The sequence below is a fragment of the Scomber scombrus genome, chromosome 6 (genome assembly GCF_963691925.1).
Source record: "Scomber scombrus chromosome 6, fScoSco1.1, whole genome shotgun sequence".
NCBI lineage: Eukaryota > Metazoa > Chordata > Actinopteri > Scombriformes > Scombridae > Scomber > Scomber scombrus.
Window position 1 is genome coordinate 21,913,818 of NC_084975.1, and position 18,408 is coordinate 21,932,225.

The 18,408-nt window shown below is 40.6% G+C and overlaps 1 protein-coding gene across 4 annotated transcripts; it reads left to right on the plus strand.

The window, feature by feature from the left end:
* The first annotated feature begins 854 nt into the window (after positions 1-854).
* Positions 855-9,519, plus strand: cnot4a (CCR4-NOT transcription complex, subunit 4a). Of its 4 annotated transcripts, none has more exons than XM_062421075.1 (13): positions 855-1,068; positions 2,757-2,979; positions 3,310-3,507; positions 3,814-3,900; positions 4,191-4,292; positions 4,496-4,621; positions 4,719-4,843; positions 4,946-5,152; positions 5,262-5,319; positions 5,426-5,681; positions 6,607-7,113; positions 7,327-7,551; positions 9,063-9,519. In XM_062421075.1, exons 2-13 carry the CDS (start codon positions 2,806-2,808, stop codon positions 9,389-9,391), a joined length of 2,394 nt encoding a protein of 797 aa, XP_062277059.1. In that variant the 5' UTR covers positions 855-1,068; positions 2,757-2,805; the 3' UTR covers positions 9,392-9,519. The 4 variants fall into 4 exon arrangements, with proteins under 4 accessions (XP_062277059.1, XP_062277063.1, XP_062277060.1 ...); XM_062421079.1 differs by having other exon boundaries at positions 6,607-7,098; XM_062421076.1 differs by having other exon boundaries at positions 2,805-2,979.
* Positions 9,520-18,408: the final 8,889 nt, after the last annotated feature.

Consider the following 18,408-nt stretch of genomic DNA (forward strand, 5'->3'; position numbering starts at 1 on the left):
GAGGGTATTATAATATCGTCAATATTTAATTATTGATGAATTAATGTGTAAGCAGGATTTTAATGCTGTTGGTGGTCAAATGGAGCTAATTTTCTGTCTGTAATGTTCCAAAACATTTCACATTTTAATACTATGATTGTATGTTGTGTATGTAAAATTATAATCGATAAAATAATTAATAACACACTTTTAGCAAATGTAATAGAGTAAGAAGTACAGTGTTTTCCTCTGAAATACAGTGAAGTAGAGGTATAAAGTATAAGTACCTCAACATTTCTTTATTCTATCCACATTTTACACATTTTTTAGAAAATGTTTCCCAAAATGTGCAATACATTCAACTCACTTACTGTATATTTCAACAGGCTGTACTGTACACAACCAATTACTTAATGTAACTAAAATGTCTTTTTTGCCTTTTAATATTTATTATCTCAGCACTCCTTGCACTCACTTCACTTATTTGCAATATTTGTATCCTGATTACAGTTCACAGACACACACACACACACACACACACACACACACACACACACACACACACACACACACACACACACATATATATATATATATATATATATACACACGGAATATTTATATATATATAAATATAAATAGTCCGTGTGTAAATTTCTAAGGATTGTTGTGTTGTTATTTTTGTGGAAGTAAATTGAGAGCTTATTGTTTATTAATTTATGGCTTTTAAAATGTGCTTTACAATTTGGCTTGAGTTGTCTTGTATAGAATCACCGAAAACTTCATTTCCCAGAATGCATCTGTCCGCCTGCGCAGACTCAGTGGCGCAGAATACTTGCCCCGTTCCCTCCTCCCTACTTTAATGCTAGCTAAGATGGTGGTTTGAGCGTAGATTGTCTCCACAATACCAAGAAAAACAGAGGGGCAAAAACACCTTTATAGCCTTTTATTGACAGCAGAACAACACATCTGCGGTTATCTTAAGTGGACGTTTGTAGAAATTTGGACATTTCAGACACATTGGCTCGCAGTCCCCGCCCAATTTGGTGTGACTCCCTTGGAGAGGAATCTAAGCTAAATACGGACAGGGTAAGTAACGTAAGCCGAGCTAGCCTCCACTCTCCCCCCAACAAATAAAGGACATTTGTGCGTATTACGGCATCATAGACGGGCAGTGGAGTATTCTCAAGTTTATTAGCTGACTGTCTCGATCATGTTGATGTCGTGGGAGCAGTGTCAGTCGGTGTTTTAGTGCCAACAACTCGCGTTAGCTTGTGTAGGCCGCGTCGTAAGCTCCCGTACATGTTGATGGTGAATGTAGCATGTAGCATCAAAAAAGAGCAAGCTGTCAGTTCATATGTAGGAGGTAGAAGAAAAAAAACGTCACACAAGTGTTTAACATCAATTTTGTGTTAATATTCAGCTACGTGTGATTTGTTTTATGTTTTTATTTCACCACACAGTTACTCCTCCTGGATACTCGCCTGTCTTTTCTGAGGTTTAGACCGGCTTCTTTTACCCCAATTGGCGGCTAATGTTAGCTTAGCTCAACGTTAGTCAAATAACATCTGTCATAATGTAGGATCCAGAGGACCGGAGCAGCTGAGGTTACCAACCTGGATCACTAGGTATCTAGGCTCCCTACACGTCTTTGTAAAGATGAAGCTGTGATACTTTTAGGCGTGCTACATTGTGTTTGAAATGCTGTTATCGTTCATTTCACCTTTTGCACTTTTTTGTCGGCTTTTTATCAACCTGGACTTGTCATTGAGCTTGCCTCCTGTCAGACCTGAAGTATAATTGCAAACAGAGGTTTAGTGTGCGTCTATAAACGCAGTCTGTGTTGTCTGCTGCCATCACGACATTGTGTCCAATGTTGTCAACCCATCAACATCTGCGTTATCATTTTTAACCAATCATCTCAAATGCAATACATATCTCTAACAACCATTGCAATCTAATTTCAAAGCCCTTTAATAGATCAAAAGCTTCATGGAGGTTGTAATGTTGAGATTATGTTGAAGCTGTTTTCGAGTCATGCTGATTTTAACTATGCAGTCATTTTTGTAGGATGTAGTTTATGACCCATCACGATTTCCCAGAGCCCAAGGTAACATCTTGAAAAGGCTTTTGTCAGTCTAAAATTGAACAATATTCAGTTTACTATCATTAAGGACAGAGAAAATCAGCAAATATGGACTTTTAATTAAGTGAGAGCTGGTAAATGTCTGGCTCTTGTACATTTAAAAACAACTTGAACGATACCTCAATTAACCAAATAGTTGCTGGTTAATTTTCTGTCTAATTGAGTCAGCTACAAATTATATTAGACAGAGAGATGTATTCAGTATGCAGTGCACACTCATTGATGTAGATTGGGTGGACAAAATATTAGCAGTGACTGACGGTTTAACATCGAGAGCAGCAGCAGCACAAACTGCAGCTTCTTAAATGTGTGTAAAGTTAATCAACAACTCTTTAAAACAGTTTGACACGTCACATTAAGGTAGTGGTACTATACTTTGTTAGTTTTCAGCAGGTGTGCTTGATAAACTGTGCTTCCCATGCTGATTAGGTCAAGTGTATGAAAGATGCTAATATAAGTGTGTCAGTGTTTGCAGTCTGCTGTTGTGACCTTGATTATCATATATGCAGTTATACCGTCCTGCTATTAAGCTTGTGTGGGGGGAAAACATTCATTTGTTGGATGAGTTTTACATTATTTCCAATTATGTTACAATAGGGATCTCATACTTAGCCTATATATGTTTTTGTAGCCCTGTGCTCTGTGACCAGTTTCAACACTCACCCTCACTGCGCCATAGGATGTCCCACAGCCCTGAAATGAAGGACGACCCCATGGAGTGCCCCCTGTGCATGGAGCCGCTGGAGATTGACGACGTCAACTTCTTTCCCTGCACCTGCGGCTACCAGATCTGCCGCTTCTGTTGGCATCGCATCCGCACAGACGAGAATGGCCTCTGCCCCGCCTGCAGAAAGGTGAGGAAAAGATGACGAGCGTGATACCAGAGAAACTCATCAGAACTGGAGGGTGATTGAGAGGTGTTTTTAGAAAAGTAGAGGTGATGACTTTGAGTGACCACACGCTAATAGAGATGGGAAATAATAGTTTTATCCCCCTTCTATAGTAGCTGCTCAATTCAAACATCAGTGTTTGTCTAGTGTTGCCTGTTGAAATACCTTTTTGACAACAATGGCCTCGCTTACCCTCTTCTCTAGAAAGTCACATGATGCGGACTAGTAAAATATATTTGAAATGATGGATATCTCAGTTTGAAACTGATTTCTTGATGTTTATCCTCCGCGTAGCCGTACCCAGAGGACCCCGCTGTGTACAAGCCTCTGTCACAGGAGGAGATCCAAAGGATAAAAAATGAAAAGAAGCAAAAACAGAATGAGAAAAAGCAGAAAGTGACAGAAAACCGCAAGCACCTGGCAAGTGTCCGAGTGGTCCAGAGAAACCTGGTGTTTGTGGTGGGGCTCTCACAGCGACTCGCCGACCCGGAGGTGAGTAAAGTGTCGCCACTAACAAGCTCAGTGACATATGCTGATTGTTGCATTACCGTCATAGACCAGTTTTTTTTATTTATTTTAACTTCAATTAGGCAGCGACTGTGTCATGCTGAAGGCACTAGCTGCTAGATTTATCCACAGATATAGATCATAAATAATTTGATATGGAACGATTTTAATGTATCTTTAAAGGTCTCCACTGAAGCCTTGAGTGTAAAGCTTGAGTTTAAAAAAGAGAAGACAGTTGTAGTTAACCGAACACTTTTTGATGAGTGTTTTCTTTTTGCATTGCCCCCACAGGTCCTAAAACGACCAGAGTATTTTGGGAGGTTTGGGAAAATCCATAAAGTGGTCATCAACAATAGCACATCTTATGCAGGTTCACAGGTGAGATATAACAATACTCTGTTTCCAGTTTCAGTAGATACTTAAATAGTTTACTCTGTCCGTTAATTTAACTACATTTATCATTATTACTATTACAATTATAATCAGTATTTGTATTTTTATAATAATTACTGTATTTGATATTCTCTCAATTACATGACATGATTCATTGGTGTAAATAATGGTCATAATATTAATAATGTAAATGGCAGCCTCAGAAAAACATAAACAGCTTTAAACAGCTACATTCAGTTTGTTTGACCTGCATGTTTAATTTTCTGGTTCTTCAGGGGCCGAGTGCCAGCGCTTATGTCACTTACATCCGCTCTGAAGACGCTCTAAGAGCAATACAGTGTGTGAACAATGTGGTTGTTGATGGCAGAACACTCAAGGTGAGAAATCACCTTTATGTGCATTTTAAGTGCTAGTTTTGCAGATAGCTATTAAGGTTAAAGGCCATTTGATAACTTTATTCTGCTCTGTTTGTCATACATAGAAATTCTTATAATAAACATGTGTCACCATAAAGCCATAAAATTAAACTGAGGTGATCTTGCATCATTTTCTCAGAGCTTCTGTCTCTTTTCTCTTGCAGGCTTCTTTAGGCACGACAAAGTACTGCAGTTACTTCCTCAAAAGTATGCAGTGTCCTAAACCTGATTGTATGTATCTACATGAGCTAGGGGATGAAGCAGCTAGCTTTACTAAAGAGGAGATGCAGGTAATGTTAATAAAACAGAATATATGATCCATGCTGTGAGTATTGATAAAGTCTGAAAAGGTTTAATGTTGACTCATCTTGTATTTTTTGATCTCAGGCGGGAAAACATCAAGAGTATGAGCAGAAACTCCTCCAAGACCTCTATAAAATTAACCCTAGCTTTCTACAACCTCCAGCATGTGGGGCAGAGAAGTCAAAGAGTAAATCCAACTCCACACAGAGGTCAGTGGTTTTATTTATTTATCTTCTGTCTTCTTCCTCTTTGTACTTAGAGTGTAATGCTATAATGCTTCAATTGACTTTCCTCTTGTTATTTTTTAACAGAACCAACAATAGCAATGGTAAAGATGGGTGGCCAACGCTGTCAGGGCATAACAAACTGGCTAATGGGCTTTCAGAGGACCGCAAGTCCCCTCCGCTGCTAGATTATCTAGACCAAGAAGTTATAACTTCAGATGGGCTAGATACAGAGCTGGGTCCCGGCCAGCATACTGCCCTGTCCCCCTTCTCCTCTAACTGTGACATTAACAGGTAATACAGACCACACACCTGGGCAACAGGGCCAACATATCCTCAAAGATGATTGTTTTTTTAGCAGTAATAAGTTTTTGTTAATATACATCACATTTTCTATCTGCAGTCCCAGTGACAAACCTCCAGAGTCGATCAGTATGTTGAATGGAGAGACTTTACAACAGGTAAAACTACCACAATTGTCTCATTATTTCAGTCAAATCTAAATGAAAGTGAGTCAGATCTGATTAAACGTTTGCTGCTCTCACCTCTCTCTCTCTCTCTCTCCAGATACCCACCAGTGACTCCCCCTCCCCTCCCCCGGGTCTAACCAAGCCCAGCCTGGTAGTGCCCATCAGCGTGTCAGACCTCACAGCCCGTTCGCCCTTCGAGGGTGCGGCAGCTGAGTCCCAGTCACTCTTTTCAGACAACAGTAACTTCAGACATCCTAACCCTCTACCCGCTGGCCTGCCCCCCTTCCCCAGCTCTCCCCGGGGCAGCTCTGACTGGCCCATGACCCCTGAACCACAGAGCCTCTTCACATCAGGTAAATGATGCTAACCCTAACCCTGAATGATGACTTTTGTCATCATGTGCTCCGATTTAATCAAAGCCCTGCTTCAAATGATTCTTTATTTTAAGGTGCAGTTTGTAGAAATTAGTAGCATCTAGTGAAGCAGTATGTTTTAATTAGGTTATAATCACCTGAAAATAAGAATCATTGTGTTTCATTACCTTCGATTGAGCCCTTTATATCTACATAGAGAGCGGGTCAGTGTAGCACCACCATGTTTCTACTGTAGCCCAGAACAGACAAACCAAACACTGACTCTAGAGAGGACCTTTAGTGTTTCATGACCACTGTAGGTTCTCCTACATGTTTGGCAGGGAAGGGTGAAGGAGGGGGGTTTTCAGTTGGTTGCAATCTGTAATCTCACCACTAGATGTCACTAAATCCTGCACACTGACCTTTAAATTTCAAACAACAGGTAAACTGTAGCTGCGTTATTCTGACTATGTAGATTATAGATGTAGGATTATCTTATCTCTTATATTTTCTATTATTATAGTGGCGTTACTTGTAGTCAAGCTTTGCCATTGCCATCATTGTAAATGGCTTAAAATGCTTGAACTATAAATGTAACTAAAAGGTCTTCTATTATCAAATACACATTGCTGATCTGACATATTTACACACAAGTGAGCACAATTACTGTTCATAATCGGATCTTTTGCATATCAGTAGTGTTGACCGATAAATGTCTTTAATAAGCAATAGATCTAATTTAATAGAGCTCTCTGCATGACTGTATTTATCTTGAAAATGTATCTTTGAAATGTCAATAATACTGTCAAGAATATTTTAGTGTTTAGTTTAATCAACTAGTTGAAGAAATCGGGCTATAAGTGCATTAATTCTTATCTCACATGGCGGACAGCTCTAACTTCTCTCTTCTTTTTTCTCCTTGCAGACACAATACCAGTGTCTTCCTCCACAGACTGGCAGGCCGCCTTCGGCTTCGGCTCGTCCAGCAAACAGCAGGACGACGACCTGGGCTTCGATCCTTTCGACGTCACCCGCAAGGCCTTGGCCGACCTGATAGAGAAGGAGCTGTCAGTGCAGGATCAGCCCTTGTCCCCGGGGATGCTCTCACATGGGAGCAATCATGGTCCCAGCCTGCTGCCCCCCAACCCCAGCGCCTCTCACCACTTCCCCAGCGGCCTGCCACGCCTTCCCCAACTCCACCACAGAGCCGTCTACAGCTCCTTCAGTTTCCCCGGCAGTCAGAACAGCCAGGCCAGTCAGCAGCAGCCCACCGCCAGGCACCCCTGGATGGGCGTCCCAACACGAAATAACCTCACACACTTGAACCACTCAGCCAGTGCTGCCTCACACAGTAATTTACTGGACCTGAATCTGCCCCCTCAGCACAACACAGGGTTGGGAGGGATCCCCATCTCAGGTACCAGGCGCCTGGGTCAGTCTGGCATCAATACATGTTATACCAGAGATCAGATGTGTTACTTAAAGAAGTTAATCAATGTCACAATGTATGTAATGCTTGTTTTGATTAGCGTTTATTGACCTTACAGGAGAAACACTGTTGCATGCAGTTTTTCGTCTCACCACTAGTCTGTGATCAACACTCCTGATTCACTGACGGATCTGTTTCCCTCGTCTCTCCCTGCAGAAAACAGTGGCTCTATAGATGGCTTAAATGTGAAAGAGTGGCAGGACGGCCTCAGAGCTCTCTTGCCCAACATCAATATCAACTTCGGGGGCCTTCCAAACTCCTCTTCCTCTTCATCCTCCTCATCCTCCAACAGTGTTAACCACATTGGTGGGCCAGCAGGCATCTCACACAGCCTGAGTTGGGACGGCACAGCCAGTTGGATGGACCCTGCTATCATCACAGGTAGTCTGGCAGAGCCCGGATAGAAATGATCGGTCTATTCATTAGCTGATAGACATTGAAAAGCATTGTCAGCAAATGTCAGAAAATAATTCCCTTCAGTTTCATAAAGCCCAAGATGATAACTTCAAATTCCTGTTTCTTTCTTAACCAATAGTCTAAAACTCAAAGATTTTCAGTTAAGTATAATATAAAACAAAGAAAAACCTGGAATCATCAAGTGTTTGACATTTTTACTTGAAAAATTAACAGGTCACTGAAGTAGTTGTTAGTTCATTTTCTTTTGATCAACTAATTAACTGATTGTTTCAGATCTAAATTGATCATTTTGGGGGTTTTGACTATTGGTCTGACATAACAATTTAAAATTTCACCTCAGGCTCTGGGAACTTGTGATGCAGATTTTTCACTATTTTCAGATATTTTTATAAAGCAAGTGATTAAAAACAAAAGAATAGAATAGACTTTATTGTCATTGCACAAAAGTACAACAAAACTTGCTGTGCCGTGCCCTAATATAAAAATAGACTCTTTTTTTTTTTTAAGTTTTAAAAGCAGCTTGTCCCATTATTGCACATTGAGTTAGGTTGTAATAAAATTATTCTCAGTATAGTTCATGACACAGTGTTGGGGCAGTGTTTGATTCTGTTGATTAAAAACAAAATAATTAACAGATTAATCAGTATTGACAATAATTTTCAGTTTCAGCCACATTTAGATGACAAACTGCTCATTTATTCACTCTTAATGATAGTGGAAAGCTGTTATATTGTGTGTAATACCATTTAAGGACAAAATACCAAAGACATTTTTCAGTATGTTCCATCACTTCAGTCTAGACTGAAATATTTCAACAACGACTGGATGGATTCACAGTACAGACATTGATGTTCCCCTCAGGATGAGTTGTAATTATTTTGGTGATCTCTCAACTTTTCCTCAACCCAAAAAGTTTATGACCAAATATCTGCACAAATAATAAAATTCCTGTCCGCTTTAGCTGTACTTTGTGTTTAGTGCACATTGAGTAAGCATTCGCTAACACTAAACTCAAATGGAGAAAATAATAAACATGCAGGTACCTTCTTAAACATCAGCATTGTCATTGTGAGCATGTTAGCATGCTGATGATAGCATTTAGCTTGAAGCACAGCTGTGTGCTTAAAGCAGAGTACGACATCTGCTGCATTACATGTTTTTTTGCAGTTTTTGCAGACAATGCAGCTGAAATTCAAACAACAGCTAACGTCAGCCACAGTTATGAAGTGAGCTTTGTTAATGTTATCAGGTTAAAATACAGATTAGCAGTATTAATGTGTTTCGTAGAGCTCGACAATCATTTTGTTCTAAGTGAGTTAAAACAGCTTAAACAAGACCAGATTCTTCCTACCTCAACACAAACTGAACAGTATTTGAATTGTCTGCACTGTCGTCGTGTTGTGAAGTGTTTCTTATGTCGCCTGTCTCATACTCATGTATTCTGTGACCTTTTTTTGACACCCCGCTCCCCTCAGGCATCCCCGCCTCGGCAGGCAACAGTTTAGACTGTCTCCAGGACGACAACCCACCACACTGGCTCAAGTCCCTGCAGGCGCTCACAGAGATGGACGGTCCGACTAGCTCAGTGGTGCCTACTCCCCAGCCCCTCCACAGTGGCCTCCTCGACGCCCACCTCCCCCTCCACCACAGAGCCGCCGCCGGCTGGGCTCCCTACCTGCCCCCTGCCACAGCCAACCCCGCCAGCCAGTTCCACTCCCCTCCCCCAGGCTTCCAGACCGCCTTCAGACCCCCGGGACAGCCCGCCACAGAGCTGCTACAGAGTGCCGCTGTGGACCGCCACTGAATACAGACTACAGCAGACACCCATCCATTCCCCCACTACCACTTTATACCCACTCATCCTGTACCCCGCTCCCCTCCCCCGACGCAATACACACCAATCTGCAGAGTATGAAAATTATTAACAAAGTAACAAACATGCTTTCTTCTTTTTTCTCTTCCTCCTTCCTTTTTGTCTACTCCGAAGGCCAATTTGTTTTTGTTTTTGTTTTTGTTTGTGGCACACAAGTTATCAGTACCCTTTGTCTGCTACCATCACCACTCCTTAGACCCTAGTTCTGGGCGTATCACGGAGATGTTTGGAGATTCATCATGTAGCTTACTGTTAACGGAGAGCACAAGAAACAGTAGAGCATCGAGCGCCCAGTGGTGACACAAGAGTTAACTCCACAAACTGGCAAAGAAACAAATAAGCTGAAGTGAGGTCTTTTTTTTTGTTTAAAAAAAGTAACTAATGATTAAGCATGAACAACAATTGTGTTTTTGAAAGTTGAAGAGACGATTAGTTTTTCGAGGAATGAAGCAAGCTGTGAATCTGCTCTTGAAGCTTTGCCCCAAAGACCCTCATCCTCCCCACTTTGACAGGAGACTGTGAAACGGTTAACCCTTACAGCGAAGTCCCCAATTGTTGTGAATCAGGCGAGGTGAGAGATAGAGAAAGAGGGGGGTTGGCACTTAGCTTTTCTTTTTTTTTCTTCAGAGTGGTTTTTAAAGAAAAAAAACAGGGGGAAAAAAAGAAGCTAAAGTTTGGTGAGAGTGAATGCAGATGACACAGGGGAGTTGAGGACAAAGGCTATGCATGGGCTCCCTGTTAGGTAGGGATACAAATGGTAGGGACACAGATGGCCTGCTTAAGAGGCCACTTGGCCCACATTCCCTTTAGTGGAGGGCTCCCACTGGCCCCGTCCCGCTGGAAGGAAAATTTTGCTGAACCTCTGTATCAGAGGATAGAGCACTGCCTGACCACAGGGAGCCAGGGCTTTGGGAGATTGTGGCACACATCCTGAGCACTAGGGTTAGATTCTTACTCACAGTGCCACTGTGTGGTACCTACAGTAGCTAGCCCTAACATGGACAGCCACCAAGTTGATAGAACAATGACTAGCTGGATGAGGATTTGTCAAAAATAATAATGAGGGTGGTAACAGGGTTAACGAGTCCCTTGTTGGACCCATGAGGGCTTAAACGAGGCCTTAAAATGGACAGATGAGAGAAAGGAGCTCGAGTGATTGGAACTGGGAATCTAGCGTCAGTGATTGCTGAAAAATTTGCAATAGTGTATGTGACTTCAGCAACTGTATGTGAGTGCGTGTCACAAAGGAAGGTGCTGCAAGACAATACTAAGTACTGTAGTAGTGATTTAAGGAGCTCTCAGCCTTTAGGATTTGAGATTGACCTCTCCAACCACCGCCTTTTTATTTTTGAAGTCTTAATTTCTGGTCCGTGTTTGCTCTCTCTCTTTCTCTCTCTCTCTCTCGCTCTTTCTCTCCCTCTCCCTCTCTCTCTTTACCCCCCACCCATCCCCTTCCTCCCCATCTCCTGCTGTTCCCTATTAAACAGTATTCACAGAAATGAACAAACTCATCCAGGAGAAAACCAACACAGTCATAAAATGGGTTTTAACATGATGCGAGGAAAAAAACAAAACAAATCGAGGCGCTTAAAAGGAAGTGAACTGTCCTCTGCAGGTCTGGAAAAATGAACCTTAAATAAAACTGAAAATTCAGAGCTGGTGTTTGTCTGCTGTTGTGTTCTCACCATCTTGATTCAGACATGTGCACTTATAAATAATTAAACTGAAAGTACTCACCACCATACTGAATATAACTCCAATACGAAAGGAAGGTCACCATAAATCAGTGTTATTCCAAAGTCTTCCACTAGGGGGCACATCACTTTCTGTCAGTGATGAAGCTCTGCAGTCAAACTTCAGTCAAGCACACACAAGGTTACCAGAATAACACTGCTACTACAGCGTTCAGCTACACCTACATGTTTTTACCTCTCAATAATCTGAACCGAAGTATTTGTTCGGCAAAGCAGTAGTAGATAAGAGTGAGGTGTTATCACATTTTTTTAAGTGCTCTTATTTGTCTTTTCAGGGTAGCACTGTTCAGCATACTGCTCTGCACTTATCCCCGGCCAATGCAGCAGTAGATACCTGCAGCAGAGACTGTTTTTTATTTTTATTTTTTTTATCCTGTAGGACTTCTGGCAGACACAGGGAGGAGGAGCACAGTCGATGCTCCTTCAGCACCTTCATTATTTCCACACTTACATATTTGAATCAGGTGCCTCCTAATATATATTTTCTCCACTGATTTATGTATCATTGACAGGATAGCGGTTACATTTCCTTATTTGTCCTGTCTGCGCAGTGAATAAGCTGTAAATTGGAAGCCAAGCCAAAAAGTTAGTGGTGTAGCTGGCTGGAGCTGCCCCTCTAGTTTCAGGCTCCAGGTGCTGAGGAGGCGCCAGCAGAGGAAGGTGAGTGTGTGAATAATGCAGGCAGGCAGCAGATTCAGGGGCTGTGACAATGAGTCAGCAGCAACACAGAGGGAGGGGGGGCTCTGCTGAGTGTTCCTGGTCCAACACACACACACACACACACAAGGCAGGCAGACGCTGCTCTGACACATAACGGAGGCATCTTTATGATGATACATGTCTGACATATTTAAGAATAGCTCTTGTTTATTTTCTACAGTTACAGGAAATATCCAGCGTTTGGGTTTTTAATTTCTGCCAGAATGAATCACTGTGGGAAAAGTCCGTCACAGAATTTGCCTAAAAGCATGCCGGACTTAATTATTAAGTGCTCTGTGACAGACAGTGTTGCTAAAACGAATGATTAGTTTATTGATTTGCTGGCTTTGCTGAAACTGCATATTCATGCTCATTATCATAAGGGGAATAGAGAGGACTGATGCTGACGATGAATGATGAAGCAAAAGAGGTTAGAATCACCTTTCAGTGGTAGTGGCACTGCATAAAGATCAAATAGTGAAGGAATATTTTTGTTTTTTAATTATTAAGAACAAGGTTTGGGATTAATAGCATCATTGCAGGTTAGTGAGTTTGCAAAAATGATCCTGAAACTCACTAATTTTTCGTTAAAGTCAGCTGAGTATTTGTAAGTGTACAAACAGTGTTTAACGATGGGCAGGTGTTACAACAGCGCAAGCAGAAAAAGCCCTGATTTTTCACTCTTCCAGCGATCCAGCCTCTGTGGGGGTTCAGGAGCAGCCTGTTAAATTGCTGAAGTCTCACTTTCCTTCAGGACTGCAGATTGAGGGCATGTTGAGAGGGCACGGTAGCTGCAGATGTCTGTACTGAGAGGCACGGATGGGTTATGAGACGTGTAAAAGGCCCCGCCACCTCTTTCACAGGAGCTAGACCCCCTGAACTGAGAGAGACTGGTTCAGTGACATCCTGCAGGTGAACTCTCAGGTGCTGCTATTGGTTAAAAAACTGCTGACCTTCAGTATTTAATTTACGTTGTAGATGAAGAGCGATTGTGTGGCTAAAGCTTCCTGCCACAACAGATCCACACTAACACCAGTCTATACAGATATTATCCTGCAGCACACTTTTAAAATATTACAGCAAACCATCAAGGAAACCCTGAGATGGAGATTATATTTACTTAAATAAAACCATTTTGCCACCAGACTACTTAAAAATACTTAAATTGCTTTTACTGTTACCGTGCAGCTGTAATATGAAGAAAAGTTTGAGGATTAGTTAGTTTTCTATGTGTTATGTCACAAAATAAAGTATTGAACAAATGTAATGGTAATGTTTGGACATGATGGTGGCACTAAAGGAAACGTTAATATATCATCAAAGTTACTACAGTTCATCCTCAGGAGAACATGAACATGTGTGTAAAGTTTATTCTAATTCATTTAGTAGATGCTAAGATATTTCACAGAGTAAGCACATCACTACTTTTCACAGAGCTCTGAAACAGTCAGCCCAAACAGAGGCTCTGTAGGGGCCCCTGGGCCCTGGCGCCTGCTCGGTAATCCATCTACACTGAGAGGACGGCCGTCATCGGGGAAGCTATTTGTCTTTATCTTACCTAAACAGAAAATAAGTTTTTAAGGTATATCAGACACCCAGCCGTTAAACTTCAAGCCAATGTGTTTCAGTGGGGACGACAATCTGAAGTTACATTTTGAGGTTATGTGGTTTCCATATGACAACATTATGATGGTTGATGATATATACATATATATTATATATAATTTCCTGGCCCTGGTCTGGCTGCCTGCATGGGAACCCTGCAGGGACCGCTCTCAGCAGAAAGCACTCTGTCCATTTGTCAGCCTTTGACAGGCTCTCTCACCAGTGGAGACGCTGGCCCTGCCTGCAGAGCTGCCTCCACTGCAAAAAATTACCATTTTAAGAAGTTATTCAGTCTCATATTTAGTTATTATAATGAGGACTAAACCATTAGTGGTTAAGTTAATCAATCAGCTGATGGAAAACTCATCTGGAACTACTTTGGTAGTTTTTAAAGTCATTTTTCAAGCAAAAATTGAAATTCAGTTTCCAGCTTCTACAATGTGAGAATTTGCTGCCTTTCTATATTTGGTGTTGTAAATTAAATATTTTTGCACTGTTGGTTGGACAAATATTTGAAGATGTCACCTTGAGCTGCGGGAAATCGTTCAGTTTTCTGATGTTTAGTAATTGACACACTAATCAAGAATGGCAATTTTGTAAAACCAGAAACAAATAAAATTTCAGTTTCATTTCAGTTATTTCTCATTGGCACCAATTTTTTTTTCTTGCTCTCAAAAAAATAATAGTGACTTAATGCTAGATTAAATGGCGGATGTTGGTGGATATTTTTTGCAGTGTGTGCAACTCTCAACTGACTTACACGAGCCTTTACTGTAAATCCACCAGCAGTCCAGTTAATGTGTCCTGGCCAGGAAAACTGACATGCTCCTCCATCTTCGTACAATATGTAATGGCTCTGCTGTATGAGCTTTATATGTAGAGCAACATGGACAGCAGTTCATGTCCAACACAGTGTCTTTGTCCTCTCCTCTAACCTCAGAAAAATGCATCAAATTCATGTCTTATTACATTCTTCTATTTCTGGCTGCTTCTCTAGACGATGTGACGGCTGTTCATGTGCTATCAATATTTAACATGAACAGCAGTGAAAGTGCAACAATGTGATATGATAAGATAAGATCTGTTTTCAAAAGCATCCTGATGCTGAGGTTTGTTTAACAAGTGATACTAAATTAATAGAGTGGCATGTTGAAGGAGAGTCTTTGGATAAATGACGTTCTGATAAGATCATAGCGGAGGGGTCTTTGTCCAGTCGCTGGATCTTTTATATTTAAACAGGTATTATGTTGCAAACATTTTGCAGACTACACATTCCTACACTTAAAAGAGAAGAAAAGACTGATACCACACTCAAATTTGCATGTTTAAGGGGAAATATGCACATCTCAGGTTTTTCATTTATTTTCTGGGGCCTTCAAGCCCTTCAGTTCATCCTCTTTCTGAAACTGTGTGACGATCAGACGTCAGAAAATAAACAAACATTGCAAACAAAGTATTCAGCTTTGGCCACATTTAGGCATAGATATCCGTCATCGTGTAAATAGTCTAACGGAAAATCACAAAAAACATAATGTGTCCTTTTTAAATATGAAGCTGTGGGTTAACTTAGCATAAAGACTATAAATGAGGGGAAATAGCTAGTCTGCTCTGTCCAAAGCACTTCTAAAGTTTACTACTTAACAAGTTATATCTTGTTTGTTTAATCCATAAAAAAACAGAAATGTTAAAATGTAAATTTGTGGTTTTATCAGGGTTTTGCGCAGGACTATTTCTTGGCTGGTTGCTGTGACTTTCTGGAGTCTGGTTACGAGGCTTGTTAGGCAGCTGGATTCACAAGATGAGACAGAATCCATCTTGTTAGACTTCAAGTTATGTGCTTGTGAACCGCCGGTGGTCCGGACGAATCAGCGTTGTGAATCCAGCTGCCTCGCAAGCTAAGACAGTGATGGACAGATGGACAGATGGATAGACACACTGTGAGATTGCAGACAGCCAACAGAGACTCCAGGAAGTCATCGCTCTTTGTCAAGAAATTGTCTGGCACATAAACCTCCAGTAGTGGAGTAGTTGTTACCGTTGGACAGAGCCAGGTTAGCTGTTTCCCCGTGTTCCCAGTATTTATGCTAAGATAAGCTAACTGGCTGTTTGCTGCATAATGGACAGATTGACACAAGGACAACATTATGGGAGGGATGTCACATGTCTCAAAAACTGTTTCATGATCTGACAATGTTTCAGGTTTTGTTAGGTTTAGGAACACATTGTGGTTTAGGTTAAAAGTACTATTTAGTTCAAATTTGGAGACCTTCACCATCATGGATACGATAATGAAAACTTGGTTAAGGTTAGGGAAAAATAGTTGTCATGATTAACAAAAACTAATCTTGACCTTGAGTAGAAAATATGAATTTAACAACGGCCAAGTTTCATCATTTTTACACCACAAGAGTCTGCTTTCCCACCAGTGACAAAGGTACCATGAACTAAAAACCCTTTCTGTCATACTCCTCTGTCATAGTTACTTTTGGTGTTGGGTCAAACTCCAGCCAGCCTTTCACAAATGACACTCCTCTACTTGTGTGTATCTCAGCACCCCTCCCGGTGCACACAGTGATATGCTTTTGTGGTTTTGTATTTGCCAGCCTCCTTGAGCTCCGTGCTGTGATGTAATTGAAGCAGGAAGGTCACAGCACCGGTTTCGTTGATGTTTTGAATTTTCTCCCCCAGAGAAGCTAGCTGACAGTGCACACCAGCCAGGAGGAACAGGAAAATGGATATCCACATCCTGGACAGATCCAGACTACTGAACTCATACAGATGCTTCCCTTATGGGATAATAGATGGAAAGGAAACGTCCATATTAAGGGTTAAGGATTAAGTAGTTTAGTCTCAAAATTGAGTCTTGAAATCTTAAAACAAGTTAAACATCCCCTTCAGACATGTTTACGACATAAAAAATACCCCCAGCCCCTTCTACAGTATCTCATTAAAAATTAAACAAATATTTTTCATTTCAGAAGTTTCATTGTTGGACACAAGATGTCTCCTGCTTTACCGTCAAGTCCATTGACAGTGTTTGTGCTCTGGAGGGTTCAAGTTTCCACAAAACACTTGTGTAATCTGAAGATTGGCTCCAAACTAGTTGTGATGCCACAAGTCATGCTCATCGGTAAATGTCTTAAATTTAAGGTGAACACCGAGAAAGTTTCCTACTTTAGCAGATGAAGTGAAAACACATATACGTCATTCTACACAGTGAAGCTCAAACATTCAACTGAAGTAACAACAAAGAAAACACATTTTTATTGGAGATGGGCTTTAAAATAATCTACCAACAGAGGGAGATCATAAACATATTGATCTATTGATCAGTTTATAGATTGTTTTATTGGCATATGGTGGTAATAGAGGAAGCACTTAGATCAAAGTAGCAATAACACAACGTAAAACTACTCTAAATTCATTCAAAATTCAACTTGAATGAAGAACAAAAGTATTACCAGTAAAAATACTTAAAGCAGTCATAAAGCAGAGTCAGCTTTTTTAGAGTTAAATCGATTTGATTGGTAGATTATTATTATTGACATGGTCAAACAAGCAGCATTTTAACAGAGCTGACTGAGATCTAACTAACTACTGTACAAACAGCTTGGTAATTTAAAGATGCTGCTCACTCATGATACAAAATGGTGTGTACAAGTTTAGTTTGATTCACATTTTTCTCACTTTATTGTTCAATTTGTTGCAGAACAAATAATTGTATATTATCTTTGTATTAACACATGGATTTATTGAACTCACACTGCAGCCTAAGCAAAGGTCTAATCAGCAGCTGTATGGGTGTGTAGGGTCTTTCATCTATAATAATGCATCGTTTTACATAATTTGACCATATGTTTTCTATGTAAAATCAAAGTAACCAGTAACTTTAGCTGTTAAATAATTATGCTGGAGAAAGAATACAATATAACCCCCTTAATTGTAGTGAAGCAGAAGTATTTTACTCAAGTATTCCAATTTTATGCTCTTATATTTCTACTTATCTACATTTCAGATGGAAATCTTGTACTTTACATTTTGTATATACACTTTGTACATTTATTTTGAAGAATGAAGTTTTATGTATAAAAACATCTTATAAAATATGATGCATTATTTTGATTAAACTACCCAGTAATATATCATCTAGTTCAAAGTGGATTTACTTTGACTTTGAAGCAGCAACATAAAATGTTGCATGCAGTAATGCATCTGTAGTAATAATCCAATACTATAACATCACACTGAATTACCACTACTTCTACTTTTGATTCTTAAAATACATTTTGATGCTAATACTGATTTTTAATACAGGACTTACTTATCGTGGAGTAACTTTTTGGAGAAACTTTTTCCACCACTGGAAAGATTAAATGCACTTCATAACTTTCTACCACTGACAGACATATTGGAGCGTGTTTACAGAGTCAGTCTACTCCATCATGAATTATTCCTACTGTAGCACACTGTGATGGTGGATACTTCACTACAAGATGAGCAAACGTGTCTTTGTTGATAGAAATTGGATAAACTAACACACACAAAGATCAGCGAGTGATTCACGATGGACTGATTCCTTCTAATCCTGCCGCCACCACTTTCTTTGGATTGTATCGTGTCAGCTGTATCACTGCAGTGATGTACGGCTGTCAGTGGCCCGAGGTAAAGAGGTACATTTAACTGGCCTGACTTTCACAGAGACCATTTGTGGACTTCCACAAGGATGAGGAAATTATGGACGTGCCCTTAATTATTAAACAAGTGTGTCAGCAGCCCAGCCTGATGGAGGTAATGTAAAGAGGAAGTGGGCCAGAGAGAGGGCCTCGGGAATTGGGGGGGTTAAGAGAGGCTGGTGGGCTTGGACCTGGGGGTGGGGTGGTGTGAAAGGCC

Excerpts from the sequence above, each read along its gene's own strand:
- cnot4a (XM_062421075.1), top strand. The coding sequence starts at position 2,806 with ATGTCCCACAGCCCTGAAATGAAGGACGACCCCATGGAGTGCCCCCTG. Across the intron at positions 5,320-5,425 it reads ATGGAGAGACTTTACAACAG|ATACCCACCAGTGACTCCCC; the intron begins GTAAAACTACCA and ends CTCTCTCTCCAG. Across the intron at positions 7,114-7,326 it reads CTCAGGTACCAGGCGCCTGG|AAAACAGTGGCTCTATAGAT; the intron begins GTCAGTCTGGCA and ends CTCTCCCTGCAG.